Raw genomic sequence first — 19,062 nt, 5'->3', positions numbered from 1 at the left:
CAAAAAAAGAAAAGACAAATTACCCAAAAATGATAAGAGCATTATCATCGATCAACTGCAATTATCACATTTATTTATTTATTTGCCCATTAATAAATCAGGGTAGCCACAGTGGGACAGAAATCTCTTTTCTGCATGAGCCCTAGGCTATAAGGCAGCACAATATTTACTACAAACACAAATCAGCAAAAAATAAAAATAAACACCAAAAAATACAAATGAAAAAAAAACCATTTGCAGCAGCACTGTGGAACAACAGGAGCAGTCACACTGAATACAACATAGTTACCTAATAAAGAGCTTAGAATCTTAAAATCTTAATAGACTGGCTGAGATTTCCGCATGTGCTCCAGTGGACCAGCTCCAAACCAATCGTGAGATGAATCTCTGCTGATTTAAAGAAAAGAAAAGTATGCAACCCCATGCTCAGTGTTCAGTCACCGTCCACAAGGTTAATTTATATTCATTTGAATAAATCATGTATCATTAGAATAGCTACAGATTTCCACTCCATAAAGTGTGAGCTATAAATAAAGTAGAGCAATGTATTTTTTTTTTATTAACATCCTCTCGCTGAATAACGTTAATAAATAGCTGTGTTGCTGTTGATATGTTACACTTAGTAAGAGTTCTCAAAAATCCCATTCTGCTTTTCCAAGTCATGGTTAAATGAAACAATATCAGCGGCGCTACGTGCTAGTCTAAGGATGGGCACACTCCAGCACTTGTAAGTGGTTTTATTGATTTCATGTGTCTGGGACTATTTTTGTCTGTTGGATAGTGGGCGTGGCTCATCATGGAAACACACTTCTACACTCAGGCCTGTCCTCCAGTCTGCAAAGATAAACCGAGGGGCCTCAGGGGAACATGGTCCACTTATAGGAGAGTGCTTGGGACATGGGGACATGGGGACATGTGGTTTTGGGGTGGGGCATGTGAGTGTCCTAAATATTTTAACATGTGCCAAGTGGATTATAAACTCATAATGAGTACGCTTAACTCAGAACATGTTCAATCCATTTCAAAATCCTAAAAAAAAATTTTAAAAAAGTTTCTTCATATTTTTTTATACTCATTGTACATTTATTGTTCTGGATACAAACAAATTTACTCATCTGCAGGAGAATTTACACAAGAAAAATGCATCATTGCCTGATGGGTGAATTATTTCGGAAAGCTCCGCATTTAGCAGTAAGGTCACAGTGTTCCTCTCAGTCGCATGCTTATTTTCAGCCGTGTACTGTCTGAGCGGTTCATGTCGTCTTGCCACATGTCCTGTCTTCAGGCTGTGCATGTGCGTCTTCATAAATCTGTTCAGCCTTGTAATTCAGTTCTAATAGTATATCGCTAGCATAAAGCTTATTTTCCACGGTGAGGTCGGATGTAGTTTGAGAAGAATATATAATCCCAACATTTGAGACAGATCTCTGCTAAATTTTACGTTTAAAACAGACCTTTTCAGTTAAAAATAAATAAATAAATCAGAGGCGGAGCTACATTTAGGTTTTGTGACGCCACAAAATGTCAAATATGCATATTGTAACTGGATGACATAACTGTGGTATTTTATCTACAGATCCTGCGTGCTAAGCCATCCAGCTAGTTTAGCTAATGTTAGTGATGAATGGATGACTTTTTTTTTGTGGTAACTTTATATTTTGACAGTGATGATGAACACGATGATGCAAGTTGAGACTCGGTACTTAAAATCTTAAAACGATTTACGGTGAGGTTAGTTTCTACGTAACTTGGTTTGTATTTGTAGATTTCATTTGTGAGGGAACACGGAAAGGCTATTCTTGGTATTTTGTTGGAAATTATGTAAATATATATATTTTTGGAAGTGGACCACATTAAGTTCTCAATAATGCTGTTGATGACATTTCTTATTTTTTTGTTAAACGTTGATATGTTTCAATAATAATACACCATTATACCACAGCGCTGTTGAATTCTGGATTCTGAATAGTCAGAAGGTGTTTGAGCTTTAACTGCAGAGCCCTTTTTTTTTAAAGAAATTTTATATATTTTTAACCTTTAACTAATATTTCGATGTAAAACTTCACCTTTATTCAGTTGCATGTAAATAATTTCTATAAATCCCATAATAGAACCTTAAAATTCTAAGATGATGCGAGTCAGGACTTTAATCAGGTGTCTTGAAGGACACAAAGCAGAAAATATTTCTGCGATCCCATGGATCCAAGAGTCGTATCTCTTTATGTCTCGTGAAAGGATTAAGTAAGGGTTACGAGAATGACATGAGAGAGCCACGGATCCATTTAACTCAAAACTAAATTTCATGGAGCCTGTCAGTACCGATTTATTTTATGAACATAATGCATTATAAAACAATTTAAATATCAGACTTATTATTCAGACATGTACAGTAATATTCTGGCTGTTTATTTGAGCCATAGAGCTTTTTAGTCCTGAAATTTCCACCATCAAATCACATTTGGTTCTAGTTGACAGGAAATCACAACCCACTGTTGTTATATTTATTACTGCATTATTATATTACTTAGACCGTTTGTCTGGTCACATGAATCGAGTAGCTTTAATCCAAACCTCAATAACTCAGCTATAAAGATAGCAGACTGTACTGTTCCTTGTCACTTGGGTGGTACAATCAAAGGATGAGTGTTTTGCAGAAGTTGACCGTTGGATCGTTCTTGATGATTAATTGGCATCGATAAACGATTGCTGTAACTATAAGCAAAAATCCACACCGATAGTGTTTCCCGGTTGCGTCGGCTGAGAAGGGTCCTCTGTCATTATACAGTGCGTCCTCTAGAGGCGAAATACAAACCATCACTGACTAATTTTGTCGTGTTATTTGAAGTGTTTTTGATTCATTTTGGACGTCTCCGTTTTTATTTGTTATTTGGAGTGCTACTTTTTGGTTCAGTTTGGATGTATATCTTTTATTTTTATAGTTAGTATTTATAAATTCATTTCATTAAAAAACGTACAGTACATTTTCATGGCTCAGTCAGTACTGTTTATTTTTTGTAATAAAGTTTAGCGATATTTTACTTTGAGTGTTATGTTTTCATTCAGTATTCAGTTATTGGCATCGTTAAAATCCACTATCGGTCCACCTCTAGTGTTTTGTACCTTTAGTATGCATGTTTCACCTGGAAATGTGAAAAATATTTCAGTTTACATAATTTGGCCTTGAAGAGCACAGATTTGAAGTATTACTCCTAAGGCTAATTAATGGTACACACCATGCAGGTGAAATATATGTACTAAAGGTACAAAAGATGTGACCTTGGTAAAATGGCAGTGACAAAGTACACTTTGGTACCTTGATTTCTGAGAGTGCAGCCTGATTAAAGCTATATTATTTACATAACCAGTCAAACTGGCTAATGACTATATATGCATCATCATAGTGGGCCATGATTTCCTTGCAAATTTTTTATTTATTTTTAAACCACAGATCCCCCGGCTATGATTCACAGACCCCACTTTGAGAGCCAATGCCTTAGAACACCACAATGTCTCCTTTAGTCCTGTACCACAATAATACACTATTTTTATTTTTAGAAGAACGATGATGATTGCCAAACTTTTCCAGGTCACCGATATCACATCTGCGCGAATAAGTCACATGCAGTGGTTTTTGTTTGGTGTAGAAATGGAGATGAAAAATACAGTAGAAGATATAAATATGATCTCATGTTTGTTTTGGTTGTGAAACAAAATGAGTTTCAAAATGAGCACAGGGAAATTGTTCCATTGACTGGAATACCTTATTTATTTATTTATTTGTTTGTTTATTTGTTTATTTGGTCAAATCTGCATTTCTGGGGGGTTTTTTTTTGTGTTTTGGGATCTGGTGTGTTGATGTATGAATATATATTCAGCTAGGTGTGCCAGGGAATAACTTGCATGGTAAACATTTTTTATGTCCAAAATATGTTCAACTCCAAAATAGCCTGAGCCTTCAAAAGGTTAATACGTGCCATGTTTTGCCCTATGTTAGATTCTTTCTCGAATGCTCTTAAGCTGAAATCAAGAACTTGACGTTTGCCCAAGAGGGGGTTTGGAGCTGGTGAGAAAGCCTCTGGGCTGGACACCAAAGCTAGTCTGGCTTGGTTGCTGAAACCCAATCTATCTCTTCACGAAGAAATGTCCCACTCTCATATTCTCATAGTCTGGACAGGCAGAAAGTTTCCAACACAAACATGCTTGTGCGAGTGTGTGTGGTCATGGTGTTGTTCCTGTGGGTGTAGGGAGGAAATTAGCGTAAGCTTATCTCGCCTATTGACACAGCTTGCTGTGAGAAGCCATAACGGCACACATGACACCGGAAAAGTTTATTTTATCCCATTTTGTAGATTCCCATTTAGTGCCACCACCTCCATTAACACTTCACGCTCTCCATGGCATGCTCTGCCACTCACACAAGTGAGGTCTCCTGGCTTAAATGAGTGCAAGAAAACAGATAGCCGATTTGATGTACAGTGCATTGGTGGGTCAGGCAGCTGGTGAAGGTGTGCGCCAACTCATTTATCAACTGATCTCTGAGAGTAGCGCTCAGGTTACAGAGGTTTCCAGGCCGTGACAATAGCCAGGGCTAAAAATATTCATCCGGACAGAGGGTTTTCCACTTGCCTCCTCGTCTGGCTTCTAAGGTACAGCCTGAGCTTTCATGTGTATGAGCATGCATGTCGGTATGCACGTATGAACACGTAATGTCAAGGGTGATACACGAGCGGTGAAGTCACATTGCTGCGTTTCATTATACACAGCGGGACAGCATATGCCACGCATACGTATACACCAACATCAAACAAGACTGTCTTTTCATTCAGCTGTATGTGGAAGGGACGTATTTTCAGACGTGAAAATCAGGTGTTTATAAACAGTTATGCATGAGATAAAATAATCTGGATTCCCAGAATGATCTTCCATTTTAGAGAGAGCTAATTGGAAGAGCTGAGGATGGATGGGATAGAAAGAAGTGGAGTGACTTTGCGTTCTGATGTTTTGAGATGGCGGATTTTTGAGACCGTAATTGGAATTTTAGCCCAATATTAATCACAAAACACCAGAAATAACATTTTGTAGACACGATCATGTAACAGATTTACATCACAGTGTTTCATGGTATTGCAGAGTCAGAGCTAACATTATTTGGGAGGCTCAGGCCAATATGTCTACCTTGATGAGCCTTTTGGACAGTTTGCCATGACATACTTCCTGCTTGCCTCTGATCTCCTGGTATTACAGGCTCAGCTCCATCCTGATTTACCTCTTACCTTGTTGACCTTGTTGACCTGCAGTGTCCCTCAGGGCTCTCCTCTGGGACTGATCTTTTTAACAATTGATAGATTTTATGTCAAGGCTTCGGTTCTTATTACAGAATGTATATGTCGTCTAGTTTTCTCAGCTAAAGTTAATTTTTTGCCCTTTTCACCAAAAAAAAAACTTATGTAGACACAGAGCAAAATGATTTCCAGTGTAGCCTTACAGGCATTATCACCATTATTCAGCCATCGCTCATCTTTGTCAGTGTTGCCGATACTAAACATCGGTGATGAGATTTGAGTCCAGAATTGTTTGAAAACTCTGCAATGAAGGATATAAATTCTTCATCGAATTCTTTCCCAGCTCTCTGGGTGATGTAACGCTAACTAATGATGAGTAGCTAGATATTCATAGAGTTCATTCATATCGCGTTTGATATGTATTGTTTTATTTTTTTCACCACAATTCAGTTACATTAATCGCTTTACAAAAGGATAAGATTGTGGATGAATGAAAGTTAGACGTAAAGTAAACGTATAACTGAGAGCACTTTGCTAATGTTCTTGCCCATGACCATATAAGGTCATTTTTAATTATTTCATGTTATCGCATTGCTTCATATTGCATGGCCATTTAAATGCGTGAATGATGGCAGTAGGTTCACTTGTGGCATCTAATATTTAATTTAATTCCATAAACATTCAAAAGAATGTAGGAAAAAATGTCAAACGTAGGCAGAGTGAAACCAATTTCGTTTAAATATATTTACGTGATGCTAATAGTGTCTTTTTCAGTGTATTAAAGTTAGCATGTAGCACTGTTTTGAACGCGAATAAACCCCCTTGCCTTGAGATGATCGTTACTTTACTTTCCATGCTTGTCCTTGTGTCCTCCTGTTTCTGTCATGTTACGATACCTTCACACTAGCAAGTGACAAATCGCTCATTTTACTTGTAGTTTGTCTCTTGGGGAAGGGGGGGTCGGTTAGCGACATCTACTTTTGTCACTTGTAGGCGTGGCCTGTCCAGTTATAGTAGCTACTGATATCATATGTAGTATTTAAACACACATTTAATCAGTGTGAATTTGTTAATCAGTGTGAAAATTGGTTGTTTGGATGATATGTTACATGCTTGGCTTTGTACTAGCTTTGTTCTCAAATTAGCAAAGCAACAGTAATATTTCTTTATGCATTTAATAAGAGGTTGCAAATGACCGGATGGGATGAAACCATGGTTATAATTTTTCTTCCATTTTTTGGGAGGATCAAAAAGTAAAAGGATGGACTGGTGTCCCATCAGGGGTGAATTCTCCTGCCTTGGGCCCACTGGGATAGGCTTCAGATCCACTGTAATCCTGACCAGGATAAAGTGCTTACTGAAGATGAATGAAACGGTTAAAATGGGAAACTAATTCCAGATAGAACTGACGGAACTGACAAAGCGTCAGACCACACGCTCCATTGGATTGGCCCAAGAAACCATTCGAGCGAGTACTTTGGATTTGTCGCTTTATTTCATTATACCTAATTTGCCTAATTTGCATAAAGTTGAGAGAATCTATTTTAAATGTTGCTAATATCATGGCACCTTGTCATGCATGTATATAGAAAATGAATGTGGCTTGTTAGTGGAAACACCTGGGGTTAGTTATCCTCCAGGCTGAATGGAATAGTAAAGCAACCTTGAGTTTGAAAGGAAGATTATATACTGAAGATACTGTACAAGCACTTTTTCTTTTCCAAAATACAAATGATGTACATGACACCTAAAAGGTGCCTAAAAGTCATCTTTCAGGTCTAATTGTATATCCTAATGATGTTCCTGTACAATCATGTCCTTCCAACTCTTGATCCTACCACCCTTTAGATAGTATTAGTACTAGCATGTAAATGGTCTGCACTTATATAGCGCTTTTTTCCAACGCGCTTTACACTGTGTCTCATTCACCCATTCACACACACACTCACACACCAATGGGAGCAGAGCTGCCATGGAAGGCGCTAACTTGCCATCGGGAGCAACTTGGGGTTCAGTGTCTTGCCCAAGGACACTTCGGCATGTAGAGTCATGTGGGCCGGGAATTGAACCGCCAACCCTATGATTGGTGGACAACCCGCTCTACCACCTGAACCACAGCCGCCCCATAGTACCTTATGACCCAAGTTTATTCACATTATGAAAATATATAAACCGATCTACCTTCCAAGCCCTAGATTAATCAAACTTGACCTGATATCCAAGCAAACATGTGAACATCTCAGATTCGCTTAATACGCTCAAGCTTATAATTCTGTTAAATCAACATGAGCTTTGTATATACACCATGTATATAGAGGATTTGAGATATTATCTCAGTGGTAATGTTCCTGTTTTTTCACTTTACAGATTTGTTTTAATCCCACTGATGTCCATCTGATATCCATGCACTTGCTTGCTATCAGGTTTTGGGAGTCACGGCCTTTAAGCAGAGAGGCGTGAGGTGAATTAAGCTAGGTTGCGAACTCCATCACTCAAAACCCTGGGTGACACCATAATCTTCATCAAGTTGTAAGATGACTCACAGAAGCGCCTATCGCATAGCCGCCACCGTTCCACACCTTTGTGCCTTTGCCACATCCTGAACCAAGTCCACAACCAACATGTAAATCTGGTCTGCATCATATGTATGTGTTCTTTGTTTTTGGTAGAGAATTGAGAAGATATGAGAAGCTACACTACTACCTTGAGCTGGAAAAAACGCCTCTTCTTCTCCGTGTTCTACTGTAGGGATGACATCTTGAAATATGTGCTTCCAAAACGCCACCTTAGAAGCAGAACCTCAATCAGCTGCTGCACCGTTGACCTGACCAGAGTTATGGGATCCTTGCAACTTGTCTAGAGTTGCTGGCTAGAAGACCACGGGAAACAAATCAAGTCGTGTTGATGCTTAGCTAGCCTGTAATAGCCTGGGAGGCCAAATGCTAGATTTATTCAAATTTTCAAACAATACTAAAAACCTTAAGCCACTTTGGACAAAGATTTATTTGCAGAACGCCATCAGTAATCGAGTCAGTCTAATTATATAACAGGAGTTCTGTATTTCAACATAGCATAGTGTCATGTTATTAGGCTAAGTGTTTATTAACTGTGCAAAGTGTCCTGTTTCTGAGATCAGCTGTTTATTATATACAGCTTTTTGACATTCTGTCTCAGCTAAGAGATGTGAGAATTTATTCTTACAGAACTTTTGCGTGGTTAAGCTTCCTCATCTGGAAGGAATCTGTTTTGGCGTGGAATGTAAGATTACAACATGCCAATGCCATTGGAAAAGTTGAGAATATATAAATTAGTGAGTCAGATGCCCAGTAGGAGGTTGCTTTAACTCTTGGGAAGACTTGGGAAGATTTACAAAGACGTGAAAATTAGCTAGCTACTGCCTTTTCCTTCTCTTCTGCGTTGGTACCATCTAAGGTAGAAATAAGTGTTAGGGATTAAGTGCCTTGATTTTTAAGATGCTTTACTATTCTGGGACATGACATGGATAGTAGCTGTCAGGATTGGTCTGTGTCAGAATGGTTCCAGACTGCTACGGTACCTTGATTTGTTGCTAACCACTGATACCGTTTCTCACCCCATTGTAGCCACATATAAGGCTGTAAATACAAAATAACTAAACGTTGCAGTACTATAAAGTTTCTGGATCGATGTTCGCTTGAGATGATCATTGTTCCAGGGATGATTCCTAACCGGTTGGAACTGTGATTTAGAAAATTGTCTAAACAGTTCCCTGTTTCAGTACTCTTTATCCTTGTTTTTGCATAGAAAAGAAAAAAAGGGTTCCTCACCGGTTCTTTGAATACTTACGGATCCTAATCTTTCTCTATCCATCTCTACAATAAAGAATCCATCTCTCAAATCCATCTGTTGGATTGTGATTGGTCAGAAGGTGTTGATTGATAAAGTAGGGCAAATCAGAGGTTAATCTGTCCCTCTAGGATTTACTGATTTTGCGTTAAATCTGCAGTATTCGGAGAAGCTTGCGATTTTTCGCAGGTTCCAGCCGGGACGCATCACGTGACGTCATCACAACACGCCTTCAGTCAAAGCCCTCTTTGCTTCATGTGCGTCGAATACGAATACAGCTAAAAGGTCTCGTTTACCAACAAACATCACTGAGAAAGGTCATGCAATACAATTTCTTGCAATTGCAATTTCGCCAATTCGAGTAGTTTTCCACAAAAAAAAGCACAAAAAACTCCACAAGTTGCATCGCAAATTTTGAAGAAAAAAAGCCACAGCAAAATCAATCAATGTTGGCCGCAAAGAATACAAAAACACTCTGTGATAGCCTGTACGGACTGGTTTATATTAACGCACTCGTTCTAAAACGTGAATGTTTCTATAGTAACAGCTCGTTCATACGGGGTTGTACAGCAAACATACCACATGATAGGATTAAAAAACATGTGTAATCATTGATATGGTGATGTTTTCTCTAAGGAGTTGTTTAACATTTATGGAAGGAGTCTCCAGTGTAACAGTCTCAGGTAAAGCTGTAAATGTAAGTTTTCTGACATCTTCAGGACTTTACACAAGGAGTTTACACTTACAGAGAGAGGGGAAAATAAAGAGAGACTGGTGAGGGTATGACTGTTTATAGCTGCTATAACATAAGTGAGAACAGGAACTAACTTGTTTCACTGACGGTCCACGATGTTAAATGTAACTATAAATGGATGAAAGTAGAACGTCATTCTGTAATTTTTTGTGAACAATCTCATCATCTGCAAATTGCTGTTGTATAAAAGCCACCGTTAGAAGTTCTATGTAGAACCCTACAGTTGGGAGGTTCTTTTCTAGGACGCTTCCATGCAGAACCACGTTAACGTTCCGAAGACCACTTAGTTTCAGATTAAATCTCGTTCCTGTACTTAACTGTTCATAGATTTTTACATGACTTTTATATGGATTGTGTGAATTCTTATTTTGTGTTGTAAGGATGAACCTTCACCATCCGTCGCCGCTTCAACAATTAACACCAGCCACATTGATTTAACTGTTAATTTTGTGTCAAGCAGCATGAATATAAACACTCCAGGTGTTAATGGAACATTGCTCTGTTCGCTGTGCGGATGTACGAGGCCTTGCTGTGACTCTCGGTGATAAAAGCCGAACTCAGCAGAGCGCATTGCCAGAGCTGGTTCAGCTATTCAGGAGCTGATATTAAATGTTATATCTTCTTCCAAGTTTACAGCATAAACAGTGCACATGAGCAAAGGGATCGTTTACCGCAGATCTCACACATGCTCAGATAACTCCGGCTCGCTGCTCCTGCCCCCTGCTCTTGTTTTTTTTTTCCATTGTGCCTGCCAAAGATCAAAAAAGAAATGTGGATGACTCCCAGCATGTTCTGCTTGCCACTGTGGTTTTGATCAGATTTCCTATCGGCACTGTGATTTTAACGTTTTTAAAAACGTATTTTGTATTTAGGCTCCTACCTGTAATGTGCGGAAGTGGGAGGAGGGTCCAAAAAAGTTCTTGTTTGGGCAAATCCAAAGACGTAAGTCAAATAAGCCACGAGAGAACAAACAAACGAATAACGAGGGGTGAAAAACAGCTCAATAACACCGAAACACAAAGTTTAGAATCGCATGATGGCACTGAACAGAACAGCAGGGTATACAGTATGCAGAGAAGACTGATCAAGAACTGACACGAAACAGGTGCACACAAACAGGTAACGAACAATGACAGGGCAAGGACGGACACAGGACTAGAACAGAAACAAAAACTAAATCACGTGGAGCTTGTTGCCGTGGAAACCGCAACGTAAAGGTGGATTCGTAACACTAGTGAATTCACACAAGTGAAAATAATCCTGTGGAATTTATGCGAGCTGTGCATGAGCTTTGAAGACATTTTGTGCTAATGCGAATTAACATTTTGGATGATGTGACGCCTGTAAGCAACTGACATAATTACTTTAGCACATGTTAGGGGGCGGTCCTGGTACCGAGTGTTAGCAGGTTGATGTGAGACTGTAGTCAACTTGTAAATTCTCCTTTTTCCAGTGGATTTAAATTGATTCAGCTTTACCAGTCTTGGATTTGACAAAACCTGTAGGTTAGAACTAGCCACCTACAAATTATTTATACCACAGCAAGTATGCAACTAGGTTATTGTAAGTTTTTTTTTTTTTCATTCTTATCTTTTTTTTTTTCTTTGAAATGTCAGTTTGGATTTCAATGTACAGCTTGTCATTTTTACATTAAAGGTGGAAATGTTCTGATATGATTTTATCTTTGTTTCGGGGTTTTTTTTTACATCACAAAAACTGGCTGTTTTTAATAGGGGTGTGTAGACTTTTTACATCCACTGTATATTGTATTCTATACGTAAGGAATAACATAGTGTGCAGTGCTGTTACATTAAAATAATGATGAAGCGGTTCTTATAACAGCACATCTCTAAGTGTTTTATTCCTCATATACCACAGCAATTAAGACCAAGTTTTTAAAAACGATTTAAAGAACATTTAAAGAATTCATACTTTTTATCCGTTTACATTTTAATGTTGCAGAACGTTGCAAACCTTTTGAAGTTCCTGTTCTCACTTATGTTATAGCAGCTATAAATGCTCGTTCCCTCACCAGCCTCTCTCTCTGTCTCTCTCTCACTCTCTTTTTCCTCTCTCTTGAAGTTAATAATAATAAAAAAATTGTGAAGCGTAAACTCCTCTGTCCTGACACTAGAGACTCCTTCCAAAAACGTTACATACAGTAAACGTCTCATTACGATTGCACGCGTTTTTCAATCCGTTTATTATTATCAATGGAGCGTCCGCCTTACATGTCCCTGTGAATGAGCCGTTGCTATAGAAATGACAGCGTATTAGAACTAACATTAATATAAACCTGTTATAGTGCTAGTCAAAACAGTGCTTTCTGAAGCAATCATTGTCTCGACATTTAAACTAAAATAAATTTCATAGTCTTTTGACTCCATTTGGAAAAAAAGGCTTTTACTGTTTTGTATTTTGGGAAAATAATTCATCATAATGAATATAAAATCAACATCATGTGTTGACAAAAGAAGGTTTGTATAAAATCCTGCTGATGCTAAAATCTACATCAAAATCATTCAACGAATTTATAAAGATATTTGCATAGCAGTAAAGTCAAACCATAAACACACACATACACACACACACACAGTAATTAAAGTATAGAAAATGCCCTCTGATGTTTTCCAACATAAAAAAATATTCGTACATGGTGTAAGGAACGGTGTGTTTTCCTCGCAGTACTCGAAAGAACGCTATTAGAAAAGTCAGTCTGTAAGTGTTTGCTGAAAAACTGTTCCGTCAGTGTCTCGTTCACTGCTCAAAATGGAAGTGTGTCCATGAAGATTTTCTCCACAATGGGCGGAGGAGGAACCAGGTCCTCCAGCTTCAGGTAAAAGATCCGCTGCAAACCCTGCGTGCACAAAGTCCTCAGCTCTGGCAGTTTGCTGAGCAAACGAGACAAACACGGCTGAGATCTGCTCTGGTCTGCGCTGCTGCTTGTGATGTGGGTTCTGAGGCAGGAGATCAAGCGGTTCTGAAGCTCTTCCACACGTTTGGGTTCCTTTAGACCATGGCGATCTGGAGAGAACATGAGTGAAGCGTTAAAACATGTTAAATCAAAGATTAAAATTTAATAAAGATTTATGGTTAAAAACAGTTCCTCAAAAGTTCTTCAGATGGTTCTATCCTAGAACATGCTCTTTAGATTCTATTAACAGTTCTAGAGTAAAAAGATTCTGCCTGGAATACTTTCTGATGGGGAAAACCTATGTTGAATGTAGGGTAACCTTATGTTTGGGTTCCCCCACAGGTCAAAGCAAAGAACACTTTAGAGTGCCAGATCGAACTTTTTTGAAACAGTATAACAGTAACAGTCCTTTATAGGTTCTAAAGGACCTCCATTTGGAACCCTTTATTTTGGGTGCTTCATAGAACCTATAAGGGTAGTCTCAATGGCCATAGCAGAGAACCCCTTAAAGTGCCAGACTGAAAATCTTTTTTTTTTCTTCTAAGAGTGTACATTATGGTTGGTTCTAGCTTTCTAAAGGGGCTCTATCTTGGAACCACTTCTAAAAATAGAAACCCTCTGTTCTGGGTGCTGGATAGAGCCTATAACAGTTCTATGGATGGGCAAACTAAAGAAGAGTGGGTTGGTTTTAGCTTCCTGAAGGTGTATTTTGTTGGAAACTTCTCTGAATGAGAAACCCTCTATTGGGTTTTGCATAGAACCTAAAGGTTCCCTTGATGGGCAAAGAAAAGAACCCTTTAGGGTGCCAGATGGAACCTTTTTTCTTAGACACTATGGTTGGGTTTAGCTTTCTAAAGGGTTTGTTTTGGAACCTTTTAAAAAGCTAGAAAATTACTGTAATTTTACCAAATCTTTGACCAACAAGTTTTATGGTTATTTTTTCACAATGTTTTTCTCACCTGTGATGATGACGAGTGCTGCTAAGCAGGAGAACGATGTTATGTCCAGGTTCATGCGATGGAGACTCTGAGAGAAGTCCATGATAGAATCGATCCAATCTCCAAACCCTCGTACACACTGCAAGCGGTGTAGCACTACACCATTACAGAATATCAGTTTGTGTTCCTCAGGATTCGATCTGAAATAACACGATGAGATGAGAACATCATCTACAGTCCAGATATCTGCTCACAAGCCAAAAAAAGTCTTCAGGGTGCTCTTCAAGGAGATCCTTACCTGTATGCTAGTCTCAATATGAAGAGCTCGACGAACGCGGCCTCCAGAAGGAGCTCCTGGTCCTCGCGACAGAAGGTGCGGAAACCAGGAACAGCCTCAGCCCATTTCTGGATAACCTCCATGGTCCCGGTGAGGAGATCGTAAAACTGCTGGATGTCATTGGCGTCCACCTTTTCAGACAGGTTCTTCACATCTTCCTGGTACTGAATATTGAAAAGAAAATAAATATGCGTGAGCAAGCTCATAGTCGAAGCATTGCTTTAGAGTCTGGACAAGTCTCTTGTGTTCCTGAAGAACGAGATATTCAATTCCCTTACCTTGGAGTAATCCAGTTTCGCCAGAGCAGGATTGGAATCGATGTGAGCCCTTACAAGCGAGGCGCTAATATTCACAGGAGTCACGTTGTCTGGAAGGTTCTTGGGCTTTGATGGAAGACGTCCTCTTCGACCTTTAAGACTGTCTGTTCTCACCACTAAAAACATGGATGAGACAGAAGGTTCTCAGCATGGTATCCTTCCATGTCTAGAAGTGCTAAAAGTATTTTATCAAATACAACTGTTTTTTTTTTTTTAATCTTTTCAGTAGTGTAAGGTATGTTTGGTTCTAGTGTTCTAAAAGAACTATATTTCTAACCTTATCTGAAGAACCCTTTATGATACCAGATCTTTTTTTTTCTAACAGTGTACATTACATTTGGTTCTACCTTTCTAAACAGGCTCTTTTCTTAAAGCAGAACCTTCTGTTCTGGGTTCTGCATTAGACTTTGTAAGAGTTCTCTTGATGGACAGTGCAAAAGAAACATTTAAGCAAGAACTTTTTTTTTTTCTAATAGAGTGCATTATGATTGATTTCTAATTTTCTCTTTGGAACTTGAAAGGGACTCTGAAAAGGGTTCAGAGTTATGCATAGATCCTACTGTATATGGTTCTCCAGGTAGGTAAAGGGGGAAAAAACATTTAAGGTTGCAGATATACATAGAATGTACACCAGATGTAGAATCTACACTATGGTTGGTTCTAGCTTCCTAAACAGGCGCTATTTCAAAACTTTCCTGAAAAAGAAACCCTCTATTCTGGGTTCTATATGGAACATACATGGTTTCTCCTGATGGGGACAGCGAATTAATGTTTAGGGTTGGAATCTTTTTTTCCCTTACTAGCATACATTGTGGTTTGGTTCTACCTTTTTAAATGGCTCAATTTGGAACATTTAAAGGTTCCCTTCATGGACAAAGCCAAAAAACGACAGTGTACATTTTGTTTGGTTCTCAACTTTCTAAAGGGTCTCGACTTGGAACATTTTCCGATAGGTGACTAGCTGGCATGATTAATCCACATTTACCTTCTTTGACCATTCCTACTGCAAGACACTTCTGAAAACGGCAAAACTGGCAACGGTTCCTCCGTCGCTTGTCGACTGGACAGTCTTTATTGGCGAGGCAGACATATTTTGCATTCTTCTGAACAGTGCGCTGTAAAAGAACACACAATGAAGCAATTTACTCAGGGTCTTTTTAGTCCACAACTGCCCCCCCCCTTTTCATGGAAGCCCTGGTTAGAACAGTATCTTGGAAATTTTTAAGGATTATTAAGCAGCTCACCTTGAAGAACCCTTTGCACCCTTCACAGGTGCGAACCCCGTAGTGCTGACAGGAAGCATTGTCACCACATACTGCACAGTTTCCTTCGTTGGGACTTCGTTGTTTTGCAGATGGGTGAACCTCGACCCTTCCGACCTTTAGTACCGGATTGTCCAAGCACCTGTGCTCAAGGTCCAGGGATGGGAAATGCAATGGAGACGGTTGGTGAAATTGACCAAAAACATCCTCATCACCGAGTTGCAGTTGGTGATCCCGGATCAGGGACTGCTGCTCAACCGGCGTGTTGAACGTAAAGAAGGAAGGCTTCTGGTGTAGAGCTGTGACCTCTGATGACCAAGACATGGAAGGAAATGGACTGAAGGCACTTTCCCAGGTTGAACCGGGATGGTTTTGGAAGCCTGGGGTTGAAGATGAGGAAGTCGACGAAAGCGGGCTTCCGTAATAGTCAGATCCACACGAGGACAAGCTTTCATCCAGACAACTGAAGGAGAAGGCTCCTGGGTAGCAGCCGTACACCTGGATGTCGTCCAGCTTGAAAGGAGACTGAAGACCACTTGGGCTTGAACCTTCAACTAATGCGTTGTGGATGTCGCCGGGTGTGTTTGTGTTCGTGGCGGCCGAGACCGAAGCAGTGAACTGGCAAGAGAAGGTGTCATTCTCACCAGAATTGCCCACTAGTGTGTTGATGCTGGGCAGCGACGGTGTAGAAAGCTGCTCTCTCTGGATGCTGAGATCCATGCCCGGCTTGTTGGAGAGTCCTGAATTTAGAAAATCAGGGCTGAAGAAGTTGCTTTCATAAGGCAGTGCTCCAAACTGGGTCTCGACGCAAGGCATCGCTGTGGCTGCAAATAGAGAGCGATCGTTAGGATCGACTGTCCTAATAACGAACTTATGCAAACATTTGCTTACACTATCTGTCAGCATGTCTCCGTTTCACAGGTGCACGAGACCATAACTCATGTGCGAGAGCCACTTCAAATGTGTCTTAGCACCTCTAAGTGGCAGTGATCCCAAAACCCTGACTCCCTAGCTACAGCTGTAGCGAAACCTTACCTAAATTTCAGGGGAAGTTCAGAGAGGCCAAGTTCTGCGTAAACGATCTCCTTGCTGAAAGAAAGTTTATTACCAAGCCGTTAATGCACACACTCCTGGTTGTGTATGAGTCACGGCATTTGGGAGTATGTGAGAATTGGGTTTCAGATGCAGACAGCATGCTCGCCAACACAGAGAAGGTGCGAAGGCCAACGCAGGCTGTTTGATGTGGAGTCCACTGGGATATCGTGGTTCTGTTTAGATGTGAACGTTTTACATTTTATAAATGAGTAGTAGAGTGGAGAGCTTTTATATTTTATTCTAACCATATATAAGTATACAGTAGAATGAAATGACATCCTCCAAAGCCTTGATGCAATATTTTATAACATAACAGTATGGTTACTATAAAAACACTACTACTACTACTACTACTACTACTACTACTACATGCAGTGCTAAAATTAGAAACCAGTGACTCAATAATAGAAATACAAAAAGCTGTTTTAGTACTTGTATTTATATATATAATGTATATAATGTAACAAAATATTGCAATTAAATGCATAAGTTATTTTAGTAAAAAAAAAATATTTTACTTGACTTTTATGAAAAGCTAACAATCAATTAAAAGGTTTTCAGTGCAATGCAAATGTTGCATACATTTTAGTATCTCTTTTTTGTATTAACTAGCACCTGATCAATATGCAAACTAATAATCTCTACTCAGAAATAACGTAAGAATAAAAACAGAGACCAGTGGGTTATCACAAGAATATACTATGTTACAGTTTATCTAATTAACATTTATTATAGATCTAGTTTCTGTAATCCCATCCGTTTGTATTATAGGTCACCAATGTAAACGACCTTGACCTCTGCAAATTCAGCAAACTTTCTGACCTCTAAGGAGGACGCTCCTGCCATGGCATGGCTGTGAACTCGTACGGAATGTCCACTTCAACATAGTAAATTGTGAGGCCATAAAGACATGTGATACCCCTTGGCTGCCATCTTTAGGATCAATGATCACCATCGTAAATCTCAGAAAGGGATTCGTACTTTTATTTGATTGATTTGTTCGAGGGGGTGTGAGTAGAAACACAAAGGATAAAAAAATTCTCCTCTGCGAAGCTAAGAGGCATGAAATGAATCACGTGAGTTACAGGAGCACTTGTGTTCATCCTCACAGGGGATGTTTTGTTTAAACGTAGCCTACATAAAGTACAGAAATATTCATTTCAGTGAAGTCAGAACTGCACTGCAAGTCTACGTATGTGTTTCATGCTGATATAAATAATAATAATAATAATAATAATAATAATAATAATAATAATAATAATAGTTTAAATTAAGTAATATGAGCATGAATAATAGTAAGAATGAAAGTTTTGTGTTAAAAGGCACTAATTCAGGAGTTTAGCTGTGTAAAGTTTGGTTTAGTTTAATAACTGCTAGAAGATAAAGAAAATGTTTATTTATAGAATAATAATAATGCTAGAAAATAAAGATAATTGCAATTTAGATTTATAGCTAGCTCATTTCTTATATGGACTGCAGCTTGAAGTGTTTTATATGAAAATAAAATATCAATTTTAGATTTATTGGTTTCAGTCTCAGGAGCACTTTTGCTTGCAGAGACGAAGAACTTCTGTCCTAAACATCCTATTTTTTCCCCCCTGGAAACCTTTACTACAATGTGTGTGTGTGTGTGTGTGTGTGTGTGTGTGTGTGTGTGTGTGTTATTCTGAAGACGAATCCAGGAACTAACTGAAATGTAATGAAATACTGAATCAAAGTCTGAAAAGTTTCCAGAGAGAATTTACCAAAGTTTCCCTTTTGGTTGGGAGTTTTAAGTTATTATAATGGTAATAATCTGATCAAAGAACTGATCAAATGAGCAGAAATAAACTAATCATATGAATGAAATAAATAAATAAAATTAATTAGATGAAATAGTACAAATAATGATTACTAGTTTTGTCAAAACTTTCAAATGAAAAATTTTTTTAATAAAAGTAAATCTCAAAACAAAACAAGTTTTTAAAAATATTAAAATCATTCATTATATAAAAAAATCAAACCTACCTTTTTATATATATTTCCGTACAGTATGTGTAGAAATAAATCAGTGTTTAATTCCACACAGAGCCGCAGAACTCAGTGCAACAGGTCCTCTCTCATCTCTACTCCAACTCTCTGCGCTTCTACACTACACCTGACCCATATAGTTTGCCGTGACGTCCCCCGGAGGCGTGACATCACCATATAAGGAATGTAAGCTCAAAGTGGTTTCCGGATAACGAGCCAATCCGCTGCGTCTCGCCCTACGTAGGCCCGTGCGCTCTTTGACGCACACGCGCTAAAGGGATTCCATTGACGCAATACAGAGAGCGGAACCGCGCGCGCAGCACCAAAA

The 19,062-nt window shown here is 38.9% G+C and overlaps 1 protein-coding gene across 1 annotated transcript; it reads right to left on the bottom strand.

The window, feature by feature from the left end:
* Positions 1-12,247: 12,247 nt before the first annotated feature.
* On the bottom strand, positions 12,248-18,859 carry LOC128625184 (probable nuclear hormone receptor HR38). The gene is made up of 7 exons (XM_053653314.1): positions 18,732-18,859; positions 15,612-16,453; positions 15,353-15,482; positions 14,329-14,483; positions 14,012-14,214; positions 13,735-13,913; positions 12,248-12,885 (listed from the first exon to the last, which is right to left on the bottom strand). Exons 2-7 carry the CDS (start codon positions 16,443-16,445, stop codon positions 12,626-12,628), a joined length of 1,761 nt encoding a protein of 586 aa, XP_053509289.1. The 5' UTR covers positions 16,446-16,453; positions 18,732-18,859; the 3' UTR covers positions 12,248-12,625.
* Between the last annotated feature and the right edge of the window lie 203 nt (positions 18,860-19,062).

Source organism: Ictalurus furcatus, chromosome 21 (assembly GCF_023375685.1).
Source record: "Ictalurus furcatus strain D&B chromosome 21, Billie_1.0, whole genome shotgun sequence".
NCBI lineage: Eukaryota > Metazoa > Chordata > Actinopteri > Siluriformes > Ictaluridae > Ictalurus > Ictalurus furcatus.
Note: the sequence above shows the minus strand (reverse complement) of the source record. Positions and strands in the feature narration are given on the sequence as shown.